This window comes from Oncorhynchus gorbuscha, linkage group LG15 (assembly GCF_021184085.1).
Source record: "Oncorhynchus gorbuscha isolate QuinsamMale2020 ecotype Even-year linkage group LG15, OgorEven_v1.0, whole genome shotgun sequence".
In the NCBI taxonomy this organism is placed as follows: Eukaryota; Metazoa; Chordata; class Actinopteri; order Salmoniformes; family Salmonidae; genus Oncorhynchus; species Oncorhynchus gorbuscha.
In genome coordinates, this window is record NC_060187.1 from 46,734,752 (window position 1) to 46,755,056 (window position 20,305).

Here is a 20,305-nt window from a genome sequence, read left to right on the forward strand (position 1 = left end):
TTCTGTTGTTGAGGTAAGCCCACACCATTCTGTTGTTGAGGTAAGCCCACACCATTCTGTTGTTGAGGTAAGCCCACACCATTCTGTTGTTGAGGTAAGCCCACACCACTGCAACACAGAAAAGCTGCTTTATAACATACTTAATTACCATTTTTTGGGGGGAAGAAAAACTATTTCACTCATATTGTAATTCATTTCATAGAAATCTGGAAACACTGGACAGATACTTTAAAGTTTTACAAAAGCAATGAGGCATGTTTTAATTGGTCACCGTCTGAATGAAAATATCTTATGTCTGATATTTAGTGTGATCACAGCTAAAACATTTCCTTAATAATAAAATGCAAATGAACAGGGCATGCAACAAAAACACCAATTGTAGTGGGTGAACTTACTTGTCTGAACACTTGGCAAATTAATCAGTCACACATCTCAATCAGATTAGTCTCCCAGAGTAATCCCAGTTGAACTAGTTTTGGTAAATGAAAATGAAGTCAATATTTCACAAATATTGCTTCCGGTTGTCACCTTGTACTTACCCAGACACCTCACAAAATGTCTGTTTTTCAAAGTCCTTAACTCTGTTGCCTCTGGCTGGGACACATTGGACACGTACTTGTCACAACATGCTAAATACTGGAGAGGGGTCTTGTGATGTCACCTTCTGTCCATCACAAAATGGCTCAAACACCTCGAAACCGCAGGCACATTTTGGAAGTTAATGATGTCAAGAACATGCACAAGAAAAACATATTCATGCTTAGTAAAACAGAGCTAGAACAGTTACTCAAATAAAACACAAAATACTGAAATGCTGCATGTCACAGCACAAAATCTAGGAAGCAGAACAGTCCTTTTTCCTAAATACGTATAGCCTATTGGCTGAAAATGTGAATAAACGTCCTAATGCTTGATGGATAACACTTAAGTTCTTCAAATCCACTCAAAATCCATTCGACTGTCCTTTGGTTTGAGTGTTTGGAACGGTATTTAAGCAGTGGGTCTCTTGAAGGGCTCCGGGGAATTCTTTGAAATGATGTACACTCCATTGTCCAAGTGGTTTAGTTACAGATCTTCTCTGTCATTGCTCTCTGGGGGTAAAGAGAAGAGAGGAGAGACAAATCATATGATGTTGACAAATGACCGGTAGATGGCCCCAGGCTTAATTTATCGTAACCGACAATGCTACACACCTACCGTCACGCTGTATGAGGCCACAAATATATTCGAACAGATAGGCTACAATACAGTCATCATCTGATGAGAAGTCACTCGTCTGTTCCCATCTTACCTCTAGTCATCCAAAAGCTTATTTCCCCCCAGATTATGTTGTTGATATAGTCTCATTACTTTTTCACCAGGAGGGGAAGTAAAAGTCTGTCCTTTATAATGATGATAACAGAGGCATTTTATTGTACCTTGGAGCACCTACCTCCATCTGTTCAGATGTAATGAAGCTCTCTGCACTATAGAAAACAACTTGAACGTGACATGATTCTCAGTTATGGCTGGCTAGACTGCAATTTCACTTATGATGGTTATATAAACCAAGCCAGATTTCTTACAAAGAGTTTAACAAGTTTTTTTTTATGATGCAAACTGGGGAAATAAGTGGTGCATCATTAATTCCAATGACTGTGCCAAAGGGAAAATGAAAGACACACTGCTATCGTATAATTATTTTATACTGGGCTGTGATTTAGTAATATGCTCTATGCCCAGAGTTGATTCTGTATAATCACCCAGTTTATGTGGTTTGCGCAGACACTCAAAACAACATGTTCTGTTGTGGTGTGAAATAACGCACACAATACACTGCCTTCGTTTTATGGAGGAAAATGTAAGCTCCTCCCTCATTGGGCCACGGCAAAACTAGTCAGTCTGAATGATAGTAATGTGAGGGATACGCCCTCATACATTCATATCCAGACACCCTTCTACCCCTGTCCTAAATATGAACTTACAGGACATAGAAATGGAACCTTCCACCCAAGCTCTATCTAAGGATACATCCCAAATAGCACCCTATTCCATATTTAGTGCACTACTTTTGACCCCCCCATTCACCCCCACCCCTCCTTTCTCACCAGGGGCTCCAGTTCAGAGTGCTCGATGAGGCTGAACTCAGAGATGAAATAATAGTAGTGTTTGTAGCAGGTATTGATGTGGGCCTCAGCGCCCATACTGCAGATGCTGTCAAAGTGGTGGATGTAGACGTGCACAAAGACCCGGAAGAGACGGCTCAGGATCTTCTTACACACCTGCTGGAAGTTCTTAGGGAAAGGAACACCTGGGACCAAAGAGGATAGAACTGTCAGTGAGGAAGACTGCCACCCCATTCGATTCATTTTAGAGACCATCCCTGGATGCATTAATGAACATCTATTTGTAACTATCAGAATGTCATTATGTTCCATAATTATGCTATATTATGTTTCAGAATTACATCTCACTTAGCATTCAAATCTGTCACATTCGTTTCCATTGGAGATCATTCAAATCACACTGGACATCAATATCCTATACTGTAGGTAAATCATATACTGTCCAATTTCTCTCAACGCAATTACATGTTAATTTAATAGATTGTTCATGCACAAAATCTCCCTCCTCAAACAGAGCTTGATAACAACCCCTTGACAATGAACAATAGACTAAGAGTACCCCATTCAAGTTCTTCCAAATGCCACCCCCCAGAGTGTAAATTATACCGTGACATTCGGGGGAGCCTCACTTGGGATTTTTTTTTGTGGGCCTAACAGTAAAGTTGTCATTTAACAGTAAAAAAAAAAAACATTTTAATGTGGCATGAACACAACCAGTCGTGATGTTTTCATCTGATTGTCAAATAAATCACTTCAAGAAGTAGACTAACTGCAGCTGTGCACATTTTGTCTACTCCAAAAATGATTCCAGCATCCAAACCGTGCACACTGTACACTTGCTATTTGATGAATGGAAAAAGACATCTGTTACAAACATCACAAATGTAATGACATTTGGTGATTGTCATTAGGCCTATTATAGTGGTGTGCATTCATGGATGCCGAGGGAATCTATGGTTCCCCAAAAAACTATAAACACATTTTTTAAAATTGTGAAATTATATTTCATAATTTTCCTTCAATTCGCAAGTGTCTGAATCTATCTCACTGGAGAAAGCATGATACTCTTTTTGACCAGACAGCATCAGATACATGGGCTGCACATACTGTGACAGAGGGGCGCTGTTTTACTCACTCGGATGCTTTCTCCAGTGAGACTGATGCGTCTTTCGGCCAGGGCATCTTGCTGTCGGCCCGTCTTGGTCAAATTATCAATATTTAGAGACCACTCCAAAGTTTGACTTTAGTTGCATTTAGAGGAGCACATGTCTCATTCATGGGAGCTTAGCTCACACTGGCCCCCCATAATTCACACTCTGCCACCCTCATTCTGTAATTAACCTATCTCGTTAACCTTTCTAGATCCATTAAAGATACTGTCAGAGAGAGTGGGCATGAAGCCACATCACAGGTGCATTCACTATCCTAGTTTGGAACCACTGCCTTTACGCACCTACTCTCGTGGGGAAGATGTTCTCGTTGTTGATGTTCGTCTCTATCCAGTCCATCAGAAGGTTCATGTACTTCAAGGCGGGCAGCTTGGTGGGCTTCTTGTAGTCGTCTCCGTCCTGCCACCGGTACTCGTAGCGCAGGCCCCCCGACATGATGGGGCAGGTGCGCTCAGTGCAGAACTCGCTGACCGTGCCGTAGATCAGGTTGATCCGGTTGAAGAAGTCCACCACGTGCACGGCGATCCAGTCGTTGATGTTTTCTCCTTCGGGAAGCTGGACCACTTTCCTCAGGTCCAGGCCGGACTTCAGAGAGGCCTGGGCCTTCTTGTACAGCTCAAACCGCTGTGTGCCAGGCTCAAAGCGCTTCCGAGGCCTAAACGTTTTGTCTTTGCTGAAGACTTGTCCGAGGCAGAGCGCCATTGTCTTAATGGTGGACTCTATGGTATGGCCTTCCTGAGCATGGATTGGACAGGTTTCACTAACATACGTTTGTTTAGGTTGCAGGTCGCTGAGGAGTTGTTCTATTCAGAGGGCAGTGACCTTTACATTGGGGATGATTGAGAATGGAGGGACCCCTCTCTGAGACATAGAGGAAACAAAATAGGTCATGAGAGGTTAAGAGATGCTCAGCTCGTTCACAATGTTATCAGGCAGCATGATAGAAATCAGGAAATGAAAACAGCAAAGTAGAAACAATACTGTAAGCTTGTTTACAAAGGGCATGCCTTGAAGGACTTGATGAGCAAAGCATGTAGGGATTGTGAAACTGCTCGGAACAGAAAATATGACCCCAAATATGAGGTGAGAAGAATCCATTTGCGGAATTCATTTCTGGTGACCTTTTATTTTCTGGCGGCCACTATGCGTTGAATGTCACAAGACCAACAACCATAGTGTCCTTGAAATAGGCCCAGTGCGATCTCATACTGAAATCAGATCAGAGGGGATAGCCAAAGGTAATTGTGTAAATGAAGAGCATGCTGCACTTCGCTAAGGGGAAGCGTGGTGAAAGGGCTCTTTACGTCGTCTGTACGTGAGACATTTTGAACTTTCCACCTAAAAGCCGCCACCCACACGCTCAACATTATCTATGCAGAACACTACCTCTCACTGTGTCATACAACTCCATTGGAGAAAACCCACTTGCGCAGCTACACTGCCTCAAGTTCAATTGTAAGCACAATGAGTTGTCTAACACCTTCGATATTGACCTGATACAATATTGACGGAGGTCTACTCCCCTGTAGGGATGGGCAATAGCACAGTAGATAATTACTATAATGGCGTCATACATCCAGTCATTATTAGCTATTAACCATCTGGCAGACCATGAGGAGATCATTTCGCAGTGTCCTGGACTGGTTAAGGATCAAACAGCCTGAATGGGTTTGACATTTTCCTTTCAGACAGTGAATGTTGCAGAGGGACAAAATCTATTAGACTAAATTGCTTTTGTTTTTTTAATCATAAGGGTTAATAACGAACGGTTGTCCGTATCAGAATATCGTATGAAAAAGGGGGGATGAAGGAGTAAGGGGGGGGGGGGTAGTCATTTCGAGGGATGAGTCATAACAACAACCCGTATATCAATCAAGTCAAGCGCACCAGAGAGAAGAGAATAACTCGTGGTGCATCAGATCTTACCGAGAACTCCCCAGAAAACTAGTTCAGTTACAGGGCAAGGTTAGTAGCCAACTGGCTACTCAGCTCCATGGTTAAGAAGGATCTGAACTTGACTGAGTTTCCATGACTTTCATGTGGAGTGCTCTGAAAAGTCAAGGCAACCTTTACAGCTGTCAATAAGTCATGCAGGTATTTGTTCCATATATTATACGCTGAATAAACTAGAGACAATATGCTGTTCTAACATGCTTCTGAAGCTTCTTTTAAAATAGCTTCTTCTTTCATTCTATATGACACATACAGTATGTCCCGTGCCCTTATGACTGCCCCGTGACTGTATCCACATTTGTGTCCCACGTTCCATTTCACACAGCTGCTCTCAACAGTTCCTGGTTTTGTTATGGTGCAACGTGTGTGGTTTAAGTGGGAAATATTTTTCTTTCTATATAAGTTAAGCTTATTCATGTGCTCGGAGTCTGAAATCTACAGAGTCATGCAGAATGTTGCATTACACTTGGTTTAGTGTAGTTTTACTGTCGTTTTGCTATTACGCCTCGATTAGACCAGTAGCGTCAATGGGTTTTGGTACACCAGAAGTACATTCATTTCCAATGGAAAGCTCAGTTTGCCTTGCAGTATTGTGTTGCAGAGGCAGTGCGTTCTGTGTTCTGGGTCGTGCATACATTGGATTTATACAAGATATGCATAACATTGTATGCATCGACTTGACAGAACTAGTAAGCAAAAGGTGAATGTTGAACTTCTCTTGAATTCATATCCACTAAAATGTTTGATTACATAATGAAAAAGGTTTGACTGCAGAATTTATTACGCAGTATTGATGCAATGACGTTGTCGGTCTGACAGAGGCGTTAGACTTTAGCAGAACTTTGACAAAGAGCTTCCTCTTTCACTCCTCGTGGCCTGTATTTATAAAGCGTCTCAGAGTCGGAGTGCTGACCTAGAATCCGGTCCCCCCTCTCCATACGATATTTTTCATTATGAGCCTAAAGGCAGAACTGATTCTCGATCAGCGTTCCTACTCTCGAGACGTGTAGGAATGAGGGGCCCTGGACTGTTCAGGAGGAGAGTGTCATCCATCTTCTTGACAGCTTCCTCCACATACGCATGGTGTTTGTACACAGTACGTGTGGTGTGAACAGGATCCTCCTCTTCCTCAGTACTTTACATCTACAGTGGGGCAAAAAAGTATTTAGTCAGCCACCAATTGTGCAAGTTCTCCCACTTAAAAAGATGAGAGAGGCCTGTAATTTTCATCATAGGTACACTTCAACTATGACAGACAAAATGATAAACAAAATCCAGAAATTCACATTGTAGGATCTTTAAATAAATCTGCAAATAAATTCATTAAAAATCCTACAATGAGATTTTCTGGATTTTCTTTTCTCATTTTGTGTGTCATAGTTGAAGTGTACCTATGATGAAAATTACAGGCCTCTCTCATCTTTTTAAGTGGGAGAACTTGCACAATTGGTGGCTGACTAAATACTTTTTTGCCCCACTGTATTAGCTCTACTGGTGAATTTCTATTGGCGATAATACAGGCATTCAAAATTGGGAAAGCACTGAGTTTGTAGCCCATTGGAGAATGACCAGAAAATATGTGCTGGTGCACAACTGGATAGTTGGCTGATTTAGTGATGGCTACTACACTCCATTAGTTATGGTATCTAACTTTCAGATGCACAGATGTGAATAACAGTCGTGGACCGTACACCTCAGAGTACTACTGTATTTAACAGTCGCAGTGTACAGAGGATACATTTCTATACAGGCCAAGGGATTGGGATACATTCGCTTTGTTGACTTCACTGCTTCTCAGTCTCCACATGCCTCTCCAATTACAGACTGGTGCATGTCTGATCACGTACGGGGGATGGCGGACCAGACCCACTGTGCACACTGCACACTTTACTGAGTTTTCCATGGAATTTCCTTCGGACAGTGAAGCATAACAGCAGCTCTTTCTAGATCCTACACACATATGTGGGAGAGAAAAGAGTCGCTAATGCAATGGACCAAACACAGTTGGATCCAGTTATATGCATCAAAGTGAAAGAGTGAGAAAAGATACAAGGAGATCAACAGAGACATAAAAAAAGGGGGAGAAGTTTCCCCCACAGTACCTGGCTGGGCTCCCAATGTGGACGACTTGGGAATGTGGACAACGATCCAGGCAGATCTGTTCCTCTCCGGTTCCTACAGATACTCCCTCCTTCCCAGCTACCAACAGACCTCGAGGCTCCAACTTCACTGAGAAGCCAGCGACACAGCAGCGCAGACAAAAAAGTACAAGTCAAAAAGTTGTTTGGCTTCTCTTCCTGTGAGTGATGTCACATCCTGACTTTGTCTGAGAGGCCCCTGCTGTCTGTGTGTGTCTATGTGTGTGTGTGTGTGTGTGTGTGTGTGTGTATGTGTGCATGGAAGACCTATAAATCGACAAAGGAGGTTCCCTCTCTGCCACTCCTCATTCTCTCTCTCTGCCTACTTATCCTGTAGGAAGGCAGCCCGTCCCCCTTAGCCAACGAGGCCCAGCCCTCATGTGGGAGCTCTGTGAAAACAAACCCTCTTATTATCCCACAGAGCCAGAGCAGGGGGAGCGGACACACACTGCGCATAAGTGCTGCGGGCCTCTTGGCATGCAGTCTAGTCTCTCGCTCTCTCCTTTGTCATTTCTCAAAAACATATCATTTCACTGTCATTGCCAAGTCATAACCAAATCCATCCATTTTTGGCCCGCAGAAATGTGTCGCGTGGTGCCACACGTACACAAGCAAGTGTCACAAATCTACAAAGGAGATGAATTAAAGAGACAACAGCCGTGAGTAATCAAATTCAGCATGTTTCGCAGAAATGTTCTTGTTCACCAGCTCCCTTCCACAGTAAAAGGGTAAGGCTTGTTTGTTCCCTAATGGTCTAACGATGCTATGGACGCCATCCAGAGGAAGAGTTCTCTGTAGTTTAAAGTTACCTGGTCAGACACTGGCTGCATTCAGTGGACCCTCCTGCAGTGCCGTGATAAAGCAGTGGTCTCCAGGCCGGCAGCATGAGAGAAAGGGAGGGACCGGCAGAGAGAGAGAGAGAGCAGGCCTTTCTCTCTGAAGTGCATGTCATGTAGGGAAGACACTAACCCGCTTGGTATGTGAATAAACACTCCAATTGTAATTGGCCGTAACATGTTACGTACTGTGTTTTACACAACAATTATAACAGGTTTGCAACCTATTAAGCAAAAATAGACCTCCACGCAATAAAATAAATGTTGAATATTGATCATCAAAGTGCATATTTCAAAATCATGAATTCTGTATCTCACAGCTGCAGTGAAGAGGTTTTCATGTAATTACGGGTAAAAGTCTCCATGCAGTGACCCACAACATCCACTGGGTGTCAGCGTCTCCATATCTCTTGGTCTTGAGGGCTCAGAAACGAGAAAAGTTTCTCATGAAATCCAGAGTTTAAACAGAAGCTACGGTCAATAAGTCATTGCCAATAATCAATTATGAAATGAATGTTAGATTGACAAAAATGATGTGCATTGTCAAGCCTTGCCATGCTATGACAAGCCTTTCCCTTTCACACTAAGTAAAAGCTCTGACGAAGGCCGTGAGGCCGATACGTAAAGTTTATTGAATAGCAGTAACGCTATCAAGAGCAGTGTTTCGGGTTTCTTCTTACTTTTTTCTCCTTTCACACTAAGTGAAATAAAAAAGAGAAATATTAGAAATTTACCACACAAATTACAGCAAAGTAATATGTTAAAGGACACCACCGCTGAATAGGACAGTATAAACTAATTAGAGATAATAAAACAGATTATAACAGAACTCAATAAAATAAGTTTAACCAAGAATGTATCGTACATTACTAACAAAATAAGCCCGTGTGTGTACAGTACAGCAGTGATTGGGAGTCCCATAGGGCGACACACAATTGGCCCAGCGTCATCCGTGTTAGGGTTCGGCCGGGGTAGTCCGTCATTGTAAATAAGAATTCGTTCTTAACTGACTTGTCTAGTTAAATAAATAAATACAATGCTCTCACCGGTCTAGTTCTGGTGAGAATCGACTCCACCTTTTCCTTTGACCGCCCACCCTTCCCTGCTCCATCAAATGGATTAAAAACAGGGAGGAGGGAGGGACAAGCATTTCACTTGAAACACGGCACACATAACGGTTCCCTCTTCAAGTTTGTCACGCTCTCTACCACTTTTTCCAGGTGGGTAATACTTTTATTTGACAGATTATTAGATACTTGCTGTATTACACTTACATTTTGAATCAAAAGTACAACTATTGTAGTATAGTATAACTATTGTAGTTTTATTATTGTAAAACAGGTAACCTATAGGTATGTGGCTGCAGGGGATCTAAATTATACTGTTGGCTAGGCTGTCACAATGTCACAACCGTTGCCTATTATACTTGCATGCATACATATGATTAGTCATGGTAGGGGATTTCAAAACCACTTGACTTGATAAACTTAAAAAGTTTGAAGTAACAAGTTTTTTTATGTACATGCTATGTGAATATGCTATTTCTAATTCCTACAAATTACAGTCATATTTGTAATCAAGATCATGCGCATACAAGACAGTACTACCGTTACTACATGAACAGGAAGTGTGTGGCCTATCAATTGTGCAATCACAATGCCATTGTGTCATTTTTACATCTGGCCAGTGGCGATCATTTTTTAGGGGGATGGGGGTTGCCCGTTTTGCATGTTATTTTGGCATTACCACGTGTCACATATCAGTTTGCAAACAATGTAAAAAATAAAATACAAAAATAAAATTGAGTTAATAAAGCTGCACACAAACTTTGGTCTCTTTTTGGCTTTCTTGAGTAAAGCAGCTCCAAAATGTAGGTGTTTCAGCCTAGCTCAGTGCTTCTTTGGTGGTGGGGAGCCAGAAGAAAATATGGAGCATAGGGGTTGGTAACGTACTCTATTTGTGCCGTGATTGGCTCAGTGTTCTGTCACTCTTGGAGACGCAACGTCACCTCCTAATCTAAGGGTAGAGCTCAAAAATTCCCCTTGGGTGCTGCCATAGAGTTACAATAGAAGTGCCCATCCAAGAAGGCTCAAGGTCATTGGCCACAGATAAAATGACGTCAAATCAAGTTATATCTACAGTAGCTTTGATTGGTCAACATCATACTGTCAAAATCTTAGCTAGCAAGCTAGCAGACATCATCATGAATCAAGTCAACAATCTACTGGCAAATCCTTTTTAATCATTGTCATATGAAGAGAAATAATGAAGAGAAATTATAGTTAAAACGTATCGGTGCTCATCGGTCATTAGACATAAGCATTACACAAGTTGGAAATCTCAAATCGCAAATGAGTGGTTTGGAAGTAATCAGTGGCCAACTGCAAGAGTTGCAAAGCAATCACTAGCCTGCTATTCAGTGGAGTGGATGTGTGGTCCAAGTCTGTGTTTAAGGGTCTCTTTTCGAAGCTTAAAAGGATAAACATTCAACATTGACCATGCTGTCAATTCAGCATGACTTCTGCCGAGCTCAAACAACTAGAAACTAAGGACTGGGAAATCTGACTTCAGTTCAAGACAACTGGGAACTCGGAAAAAAACTCATTCAGACTGGGAAAATACATTTTGAAAGGTCATCCAACTCTGTATTGCAAGTCAGGAACTCAAGCCACTTTCTAGAGCTCCGACCTAAAGATCACTGATGTCATCATGATTCTACCTTGTTTTTTTCCGAAAGCACCATAAATTGCAAGAGCTTTCATTGTCTGCTTATATGCCCCCTTTATTTATCCTACGATTCTGACTTGGTGTGCAGAGAGAATACTGTAAGAACAGCCCATGTTCCTAATTATGTCGCTGTACATTTCAAAAGTGCTGAACTATTACATCCGTCCTAGCTCACTCATTAAGGTCTTAATCAAAATGACGGATTGCCTCTTATCCGCTCGTCGTCTCCTTGTGCCATAGTTTGTACATCTCAATTCTCAGTATAAATCACATTTGTTTAAGCAAGTTAGTCATATCAGTTATGTTTTTTTAAAAGACAGTTAATGAGGCTAAATGAACTGATCACTGCCAGAAAAGGCTCCGCCGACAGACAGGTATAGCAGTGGTAAGGTGTTGGGACAGCTTTATGTAGGCCCTAACAGTTTGGGGCATCGTTTGTCACCATATTGTGTAGTGTAGGGGCTTTGCTGGCATGCATAAACAAATATGTAATTGTTTGCCCCACCAAGATTTACATGCTAAAATCCCCACTGAATCTGGCCTACTCTGTGCTAGTAGTTGATCCCCCAAACCACAGTTTCGTTACAGAGAAAATTGGTTGTCACATTGTGCCGAGCCATCACTTGCAATTGACAACGCTGCATTTTTCCACTGTGCCATAAATCAATGTTTGAGGGATGCTGTTTACAACAACAAAAATATGGATTTATTGGACAGTGGAACATTTTTCCCAACATTTTGGGCAGAGACATTAGATTTAAAAAATAAACAAGTTTACTCAAACCTTACCTGGGCCGGATTCAGTGGGATCGCGGGTCGGATTGAGTGTACTCTCAGGCCGAATCTGGCCCTCAGGCCGTATGTATCATGTTTCAGGGAAGACCTAGATGCATTACATTACATTACATTTAAGTCATTTAGCAGACGCTCTTATCCAGAGCGACTTACAGATAGTGTCGAAGTAACAAAAGTTTATTACTAGAACTGGGGGCAGGCAAAATTACAGGTCAAGGGCAGGCAGAGGTCAGTAATCCAGATCAGAGTCCAAAAGGCACAGAACGGCAGGCAGTCTCAGGGTCAGGGCAGGAAGAATGGTCAAAACTGGGAAAACAAGAACTATAGAAAAGACATGAGCAAGGAGAAAACTGCTGGTAGGCTTGACGAACAAAACAAACTGACAATAGACAAAGAGAGAACACAGGTATAAATACACAGGGGACAATGAGGGGAGATGGGAGACACCAGATGAGGGGACAAGCACAAAGACAGGTGAAACAGATCAGGGTGTGACAGAACCCCCCCCCCCCCCCCGCCACACACACACACCCCTCTAAGAGCACCACCTGGCATCCTACCTGCGCGAATACCTGGTTGACCGGGGTGCGGGTTTTGGAAATCAGCGATGAGGCCTGAGACAAGGATGTCACTAGCTGGGACCCAGCACTTCTCCTCCAGGCCATACTCCTCTCAGTCAACCAGGTACTAGAATCCCCTGCCCAGAGGTCGAACCTTCAGCAAGACGTCTCACCGGGTATGCCGGTTGGCCGTCGATGAGACGGGGAAAGGGGTGGGCCTGGAAACAGGAGACAAAGGGCTGAGACATACTGGGGAAACGGGGTCCGGTGGTGGTCCGCTTGTAGTCGATACATGGAGGTGGTCGTAAGGGCCGACTGGGCTCTCTTCCAGGTACGACGACAGCTGCGGACAAACATCTGGGCTGAAGGTATTCCTCAGGGAAGAGCGGGGGGTGATAGCCCAGGGAACACTCAAAGGGAGAGAGACCCGTGGCAGAGCAAGGGTGTTGCTGGCGTATTCAACCCACAGCTTGGAGAACTCTGTGGCCCACTGGAGCTGCTCGAAGACCGAGGAGATGAGTGGTAGCGGGTAGTGGTTCTTCACCATGATGTCATTGAGGCCCCGGTAGTCGATGCTCCGGCACAGGGTTTTTGTCCTTCTTCTCCAAAAAGAATAACCCTGTGCCAGCGGGGGAGGCAGAAGGATGAAAGAACCCTGCAGCTAGGGAGTCCTCAATGTAGGTCTCCATAGCCCTGGTATACGTACCCCGACAGAGAGTGCAGTTGTCCCCGGGTTGGAGTGGTGGCTGGGAGAAGGTCAATCATGCAGTCATAGGGTCGGTGCAGTGGAAGCTAAGTGGCCCGGGCCTTACTGACCACCTTCCGGAGGTCCTGGTATTCTGCGGAAATGGCGGAGAGGTCCGGGGCAACTTCCGAGTCCACAGGAAGAAATCCCGGGGCAGGTTGCGCTGACTTCAGACAGTGGACATGGCAGAACGGGCTCCAGCCCATTAAAGGCACCAGCATTCCAGTCTGAGTGGTCTAAGTCACTGCATCTCAGTGCAAGAGGCGTCACTATAGTACCTGGTTCGAATCCAGGTTATATCACATCCGGCCATGCTGCGCAAAACTGGCCCAGCATCGTTGGGGTTTGGCCGGGGTAAGCCTTCATTGTAAATAAGAATTTGTTCTTAACTGACTTGCCTAGTTAAATAAAAATAAAGGTTAAATAAATAAAAATTCAACAAATAAAAATGATGGGATTGTGTTGCTGGAGCCAAGAGAATCCCAATACCACGGGAACCTGAGGAGACCCTAATCAGCATAAATTGGATTGCCTCGCTGTGGTTCCCTGACATTCGTAGGTTGATGGGAGTGGTATTGTGAGTGACTCGGCCTATAGAGCACCCATACAGCACTGTTACTGTCATGTTTGTCATTTATTGTCATGTCTTTCTCTTCTCTCTGTCGTTCCGTTCCTGCTCCCAGCTGTTCCTATTCCCCTAATCATCATTTAGTCTTCCCACACCTGTTCCCGATCCTTTCCCCTGATTAGAGTCCCTATTTATTCCTTTGTGTTCCGTTCCTGTCCCGTCGGTTCCTTGTATTGTATTCACCATGCTGTGATTGCGTTTCGCCCTGTCCTGTCGTGTTTTTGCTGTGATTGTGTATCACCCTGTCCTGTCGTGTTTTGTGCCTTCATCAGATGCTGCGTGTGAGCAGGTGTCTCTGTCGACTACGGCCTGCCTACCCGAGGCGACCTGCAGTCTGTGGCCGCTTCTCCAGTTGTTTCCCCTCTACAAATCTAGAGGATTTCTGTTCTGTTATTCCGTTTTGGACTTAATAAACTCTGTTTCTGTTAAGTCGCTTTTGGGTCCTCTTTCACCTGCATGACAGAAGGAACCGACCAAGGAATGGACCCAGCGACTTCAGACGCTCGTTACACTGCCGTCGAGATCCAAGGAGCCATGCTCGGCAGACACGAGCAGGAATTGTCTGCTGCTCGCCATGCCGTGGAGAACCTGGCCGCTCAGGTTTCCGACCTCTCTGGACAGTTCCAGAGTCTCGTCTCGTGCCACCTGTTACTTCCTGGCCTGCCGAGCCTCCAGAACCTAGGGTTAATAACCCACCTTGCTACTCCGGGCAGCCCACTGAGTGCCGCTCCTTTCTCACGCAGTGTGAGATTGTGTTCTCTCTCCAACCCAACACATACTCTAGAGAGAGCTCGGGTTGCTTACGTCATTTCACTCCTTACTGGCCGGGCTCGAGAATGGGGCACAGCTATCTGGGAGGCAAGGGCTGATTGCTCTAACAAGTTCCAGAACTTTAAAGAGGAGATGATTCGGGTTTTTGACCGTTCAGTTTTTGGTGGGGAGGCTTCTAGGGCCCTGGCTTCCTTATGCCAAGGTGAACGGTCCATAACGGATTATTCTATTGAGTTTCGCACTCTTGCTGCCTCTAGTGAGTGGAACGAGCCGGCGCTGCTCGCTTTTTCTGGAGGGACTCCACAGTGTGGTTAAGGATGAGATTCTCTCCCGGGAGGTTCCTTCAGATGTGGACTCTTTGATTGCTCTCGCCATCCGCATAGAACGACGGGTAGATCTTCGTCACCGGGCTCGTGGAAGAGAGCTCGCATCAACGGTGTTTCCCTGCTCCGCATCGCAACCATCTCCCTCCTCTGGCTTTGAGACTGAGCCCATGCAGCTGGGAGGGATTCGCATCTCGACTAAGGAGAGGGAACGGAGGATCACCAACCGCCTGTGCCTCTATTGCGGAGTTGCTGGACATTTTGTTAATTCATGTCCAGTAAAGGCCAGAGCCATCAGTAAGCGGAGGGCTACTGGTGAGCGCTACTACTCAGGTCTCTTCATCTAGATCTTGTACTACTATGTCGGTCCATCTACGCTGGACCGGTTCGGGTGCTACATGCAGTGCCTTGATGACTCTGGGGCTGAGGGTTGTTTCATGGACGAAGCATGGGTTCGGAAACATGACATTCCTTTCAGACCGTTAGACAGCCTACGCCCATGTTTGCCTTAGATGGTAGTCATCTTCCCAGTATCAAATTTGAGACACTACCTTTAACTCTCACAGTATCTGGTAACCACAGTGAGACTATTTCTTTTTTGATTTTCCGTTCACCGTTTACACCTGTTGTTTTGGGTCATCCCTGGCTAGTATGTCATAATCCTTCTATTAATTGGTCTAGTAATTCTATCCTATCCTGGAACGTTTCTTGTCATGTGAAGTGTTTAATGTCTGCCATCCCTCCCGTTTCTTCTGTCCCTACTTCTCAGGAGGAACCTGGCGATTTGACAGGAGTGCCGGAGGAATATCATGATCTGCGCACGGTCTTCAGTCGGTCCCGAGCCAACTCCCTTCCTCCTCACCGGTCGTATGATTGTAGTATTGATCTCCTTCCGGGGACCACTCCTCCTCGAGGTAGACTATACTCTCTGTCGGCTCCCGAACGTAAGGCTCTCGAGGATTATTTGTCTGTGTCTCTTGACGCCGGTACCATAGTGCCTTCTTCCTCTCCGGCCGGGCGGGGTTCTTTTTGTTAAGAAGAAGGACGGTACTCTGCGCCCCTGCGTGGATTATCGAGGCTGAATGACATAACGGTTAAGAATCGTTATCCGCTTCCCCTTATGTCATCAGCCTTCGAGATTCTGCAGGGAGCCAGGTGCTTTACTAAGTTGGACCTTCGTAACGCTTACCATCTCGTGCGCATCAGAGAGGGGGACGAGTGGAAAACGGCGTTTAACACTCCGTTAGGGCATTTTGAGTACCGGGTTCTGCCGTTCGGTCTCGCCAATGCGCCAGCTGTTTTTCAGGCATTAGTTAATGATGTTCTGAGAGACATGCTGAACATTTTGTTTTTGTCTATCTTGACGATATCCTGATTTTTCTCCGTCACTCGAGATTCATGTTCAGCACGTTCGACGTGTTCTACAGCGCCTTTTAGAGAATTGTCTCTACGTAAAGGCTGAGAAGTGCTCTTTTCATGTCTCCTCCGTTACTTTTCTCGGTTCCGTTATTTCCGCTGAAGGCATTCAGATGGATTCCGCTAAGGTCCAAGCTGTCAGTGATTGGCCCGTTCCAAGGTCACGTGTCGAGTTGCAGCGCTTTTTAGGTTTCGCTAATTTCTATCGGCGTTTCATTCGTAATTTCGGTCAAGTTGCTGCCCCTCTCACAGCTCTTACTTCTGTCAAGACGTGTTTTAAGTGGTCGGTTCCGCCCAGGGAGCTTTTGATCTTCTAAAAGAACGTTTTACGTCCGCTCCTATCCTCGTTACTCCTGACGTCACTAGACAATTCATTGTCGAGGTTGGCCTTCAGAGGTAGGCGTGGGAGCCATTCTATCCCAGCGCTTCCAGTCTGACGATAAGGTTCATCCTTGCGCTTATTTTCTCATCGCCTGTCGCCATCTGAGCGCAACTATGATGTGGGTAACCGTGAACTGCTCGCCATCCGCTTAGCCCTAGGCGAATGGCGACAGTGGTTGGAGGGCGACCGTTCCTTTTGTCGTTTGGACAGACCATAAGAACCTTGAGTACATCCGTTCTGCCAAACGACTTAATGCCCGTCAAGCTCGTTGGGCGTTGTTTTTCGCTCGTTTCGAGTTTGTGATTTCTTACCGTCCGGGTAGCAAGAACACCAAGCCTGATGCCTTATCCCGTCTGTTTAGTTCTTCTGTGGCTTCTACTGATCCCGAGGGGATTCTTCCTTATGGGCGTGTTGTCGGGTTAACAGTCTGGGGAATTGAAAGACAGGTTAAGCAAGCACTCACGCACACTGCGTCGCCGCGCGCTTGTCCTAGTAACCTCCTTTTCGTTCCTGTTTCCACTCGTCTGGCTGTTCTTCAGTGGGCTCACTCTGCCAAGTTAGCTGGTCATCCCGGTGTTCGAGGCACTCTTGCGTCTATTCGCCAGCGCTTTTGGTGGCCGACTCAGGAGCGTGACACGCGCCGTTTCGTGGCTGCTTGTTCGGACTGCGCGCAGACTAAGTCGGGTAACTCTCCTCCTGCCGGTCGTCTCAGACCGCTCCCCATTCCTTCTCCATGGTCTCTCACATTGCCTTAGACTTCATTACCGGTCTGCCTTTGTCTGCGGGAAGACTGTGATTCTTACGGTTGTCGATAGGTTCTCTAAGGCGGCACATTTCATTCCCCTCGCTAAACTTCCTTCCGCTAAGGAGACGGCACAAATCATTATTGAGAATGTATTCAGAATTCATGGCCTCCCGTTAGACGCCGTTTCAGACAGAGGCCCGCAATTCACGTCACAGTTTTGGAGGGAGTTCTGTCGTTTGATTGGTGCGTCCGTCAGTCTCTCTTCCGGGTTTCATCCCCAGTCTAACGGTCAAGCAGAGAGGGCCAATCAGACGATTGGTCGCATACTACGCAGCCTTTCTTTCAGAAACCCTGCGTCTTGGGCAGAACAGCTCCCCTGGGCAGAATACGCTCACAATTCGCTTCCTTCGTCTGCTACCGGGTTATCTCCGTTTCAGAGTAGTCTGGGTTACCAGCCTCCTCTGTTCTCATCCCAGCTTGCCGAGTCAGCGTTCCCTCCGCTCAAGCGTTTGTCCAACGTTGTGAGCGCACCTGGAGGAGGGTGAGGTCTGCACTTTGCCGTTACAGGGCACAGACGGTGAGCCGCCAATAAACGCAGGATTAAGAGTCCAAGGTTGTTGCGGGCCAGAGAGTGTGGCTTTCCACTCGCAACCTTCCTCTTACGACAGCTTCTCGTAAGTTGACTCCGCGGTTCATTGGTCCGTTCCGTGTCTCCCAGGTCGTCAATCCTGTCGCTGCTGTGCGACTGCTTTCTTCCGACATCTTCGTCGCGTCCATCCTGTCTTCCATGTCTCCTGTGTTAAGCCCTTTCTTCGCACCCCCGTTCGTCTTCCCTCCCCCCTCCCGTCCTTGTCGAGAGCGCACCTATTTACAAGGTACATAAGATCATGGACATGCGTTCTCGGGGACGGGGTCACCAATACCTAGTGGATTGGGAGGGTTACGGTCCTGAGGAGAGGAGTTGGGTTCCGTCTCGGGGCGTGCTGGACCGTTCACTCATCGATGATTTCCTCCGTTGCCGCCAGGATTCCTCCTCGAGTGCGCCAGGAGCGCTCGGTGAGTGGGGGGTACTGTCATGTTTGTCATTTATTGTCATGTCTTGTCCCTGTGCTCCCCATGCTATTCGTTTCCCTCTGCTGGTCTTGTTTGGTTCTTTCCCTCTTTCTCTCCCTCTCTCCCCCCTCCCTCTCTCACTCTCTCGCTCTCTCTTCTCTCTGTCGTTCCGTTCCTGCTCCCAGCTGTTCCTATTCCCCTAATCATCATTTAGTCTTCCCACACCTGTTCCCGATCCTTTCCCTGATTAGATCACCCTGTCCTGTCGTGTTTGTGCCTTCATCAGACGCTGCGTGTGAGCAGGTGTCTCAGTCGACTACGGCCTGCGCCTACCCGAAGCGACCTGCAGTCTGTGGCCGCTTCTCCAGTTGTTTTCCCCTCTACAGCATAAGCGTTCAGCCGGAGTCAATCTAGCCCTGCCCAGGTGCCTGGACTCCGAAGGGGGCGAGTTGGCAGCCCACGGTGATTCCCAAGAGAACTTGGGTGATGTCGGGGGCACTCGGACATGTGGACTTCGGGGATCTCCAGGATTCTTCGGAGGCAAGGCAGGAATCGAGGGCGACAGGGCATAGATTCCCTCTCTCTCCCACGTTCTAGATGTTGCCCATCAACCCGGATGGTCAAGGCTATGAGGAAGTCAAGATCCATGGGCAGCACCCGGGCTGCAAGCTCATCTTTGACCACCTCCGATAATCCGTGAAGGAACATGTCGAACAAATCTTCCGGGTTCCAGGCACTCTCAGCCACCAACATATGAATATTCACAGTGTAGTCTGCCACTATGGGAGTCTTGGCGTAGCTGGAACAGCTTACGAGCAGCTTATCTCCCGGACAAAAGAATCAAACACCTTCCGAACTTCCGCTATGAACTCCTCTAGACTGAGGTAGATGGTGGACTGTTGCTCGCACACCGCTGTATCCCAGGTGAGTGCCCTCACGGAAATCAGCATTATGATGTACGCTATCCTCGAGCTGTCCGAGGGGAACGAAGAAGGCTGCAGCTCGAAAATGAGGGAGCACTGGGAGAGAAAAGCCCGACAGGTTCCAGAATCTCCAGCGTAGCGCTAGCAGCAGGGTTCTCGGGACACTGGGGTAGGCTGGGAGATTACAGATGTGACGCGCTGCCTAGTGATGAATCTGGGCAATTGCTCCAGCAAAGTCTCGAATGTCTGGTTATGACGTTCTGCAAGGGTATGGAGTCCTTCCATAAGACATTGCAGTAACTCCTTGTGTCGTCCATTAATGGCTCCTTGCAGGGAGACAGCATTGTGGAGTTGGTCTGAGTCTGTTGGGTCGGTCATGGCCAGTTCATACTATCACATTTTAGGGAAGACCCAGATGCAGACAGTGTTGAAGTAACACATGTTTATTACTAGAACAGGGGGCAGGTAAAATGACAGGTCAAGCAGAGGTCATTAATCCAGATCAGATTCCAGAAGGTACAGAATGGCAGGCAGTCTTATGGTCAGGGCAGGTAGAGGTTAATAATCCAGTGTTGCAGGCCAAGGTACAGGATGGCAGGCAGAATCGTCAAAAAATGTAAAACAGGAACTATAGAAAAGACAGGTAGGCTTGAAAGATGCTGGTAGGCTTGACGAACAAAACGAACTGGCAACAGACAAGCAGAGAACACAGGTATAAATGCACAGGGGATAATTAGGGGAGATGGGAGACACCTGGTGGGGGGTGGAGAGAAGCACAAAGACAAGTGAAACAGATCAGGGTGTGACAATATGTTTTCCACCCCTGGTTTACACAGTTAGTTTGAATGTTGCTATCCCCCAATCAATGTCAAGTGTCAAATGCTGCTGCCTAAAGGATAGCCTTCTCTCTAGGCTAATTGCGCAAAGCGATTGCGTCAGATGTGTCAGAACATTTTCAGACAGTTTCCCGGTCACAGATTAAGCCTGAAATAAAATCTATTTCAACTGAGATTTTACATTGACCATGCTTTTTAGT

The 20,305-nt window shown here is 46.1% G+C and overlaps 2 protein-coding genes across 3 annotated transcripts in view; one reads left to right on the forward strand and one right to left on the reverse strand.

The window, feature by feature from the left end:
- Positions 1 to 234: 234 nt before the first annotated feature.
- On the reverse strand, positions 235 to 9,284 carry LOC123997397 (MOB kinase activator 3C-like). 2 transcript variants are annotated; one of them, XM_046301576.1, is made up of 5 exons: positions 9,248 to 9,284; positions 7,330 to 7,754; positions 3,559 to 4,135; positions 2,088 to 2,290; positions 235 to 1,091 (listed from the first exon to the last, which is right to left on the reverse strand). In XM_046301576.1, the coding sequence occupies exons 3-5, from the start codon at positions 3,974 to 3,976 to the stop codon at positions 1,062 to 1,064; spliced, it is 651 nt and encodes a 216-aa protein (XP_046157532.1). In that variant the 5' UTR covers positions 3,977 to 4,135; positions 7,330 to 7,754; positions 9,248 to 9,284; the 3' UTR covers positions 235 to 1,061. The 2 variants fall into 2 exon arrangements, with proteins under 2 accessions (XP_046157532.1, XP_046157533.1); XM_046301577.1 differs by lacking the exon at positions 9,248 to 9,284 and having other exon boundaries at positions 7,330 to 7,759.
- Positions 9,285 to 9,328: 44 nt separating this feature from the next.
- Positions 9,329 to 20,305, forward strand: part of LOC123997396 (elongation of very long chain fatty acids protein 1-like) — a 39,815-nt gene continuing 28,838 nt past the window's right edge. Inside the window, exon 1 of the mRNA XM_046301575.1 lies at positions 9,329 to 9,421. The gene's annotated coding sequence lies outside the window, so the exon portion shown is untranslated. The remainder of the gene's footprint in view (positions 9,422 to 20,305) is intronic.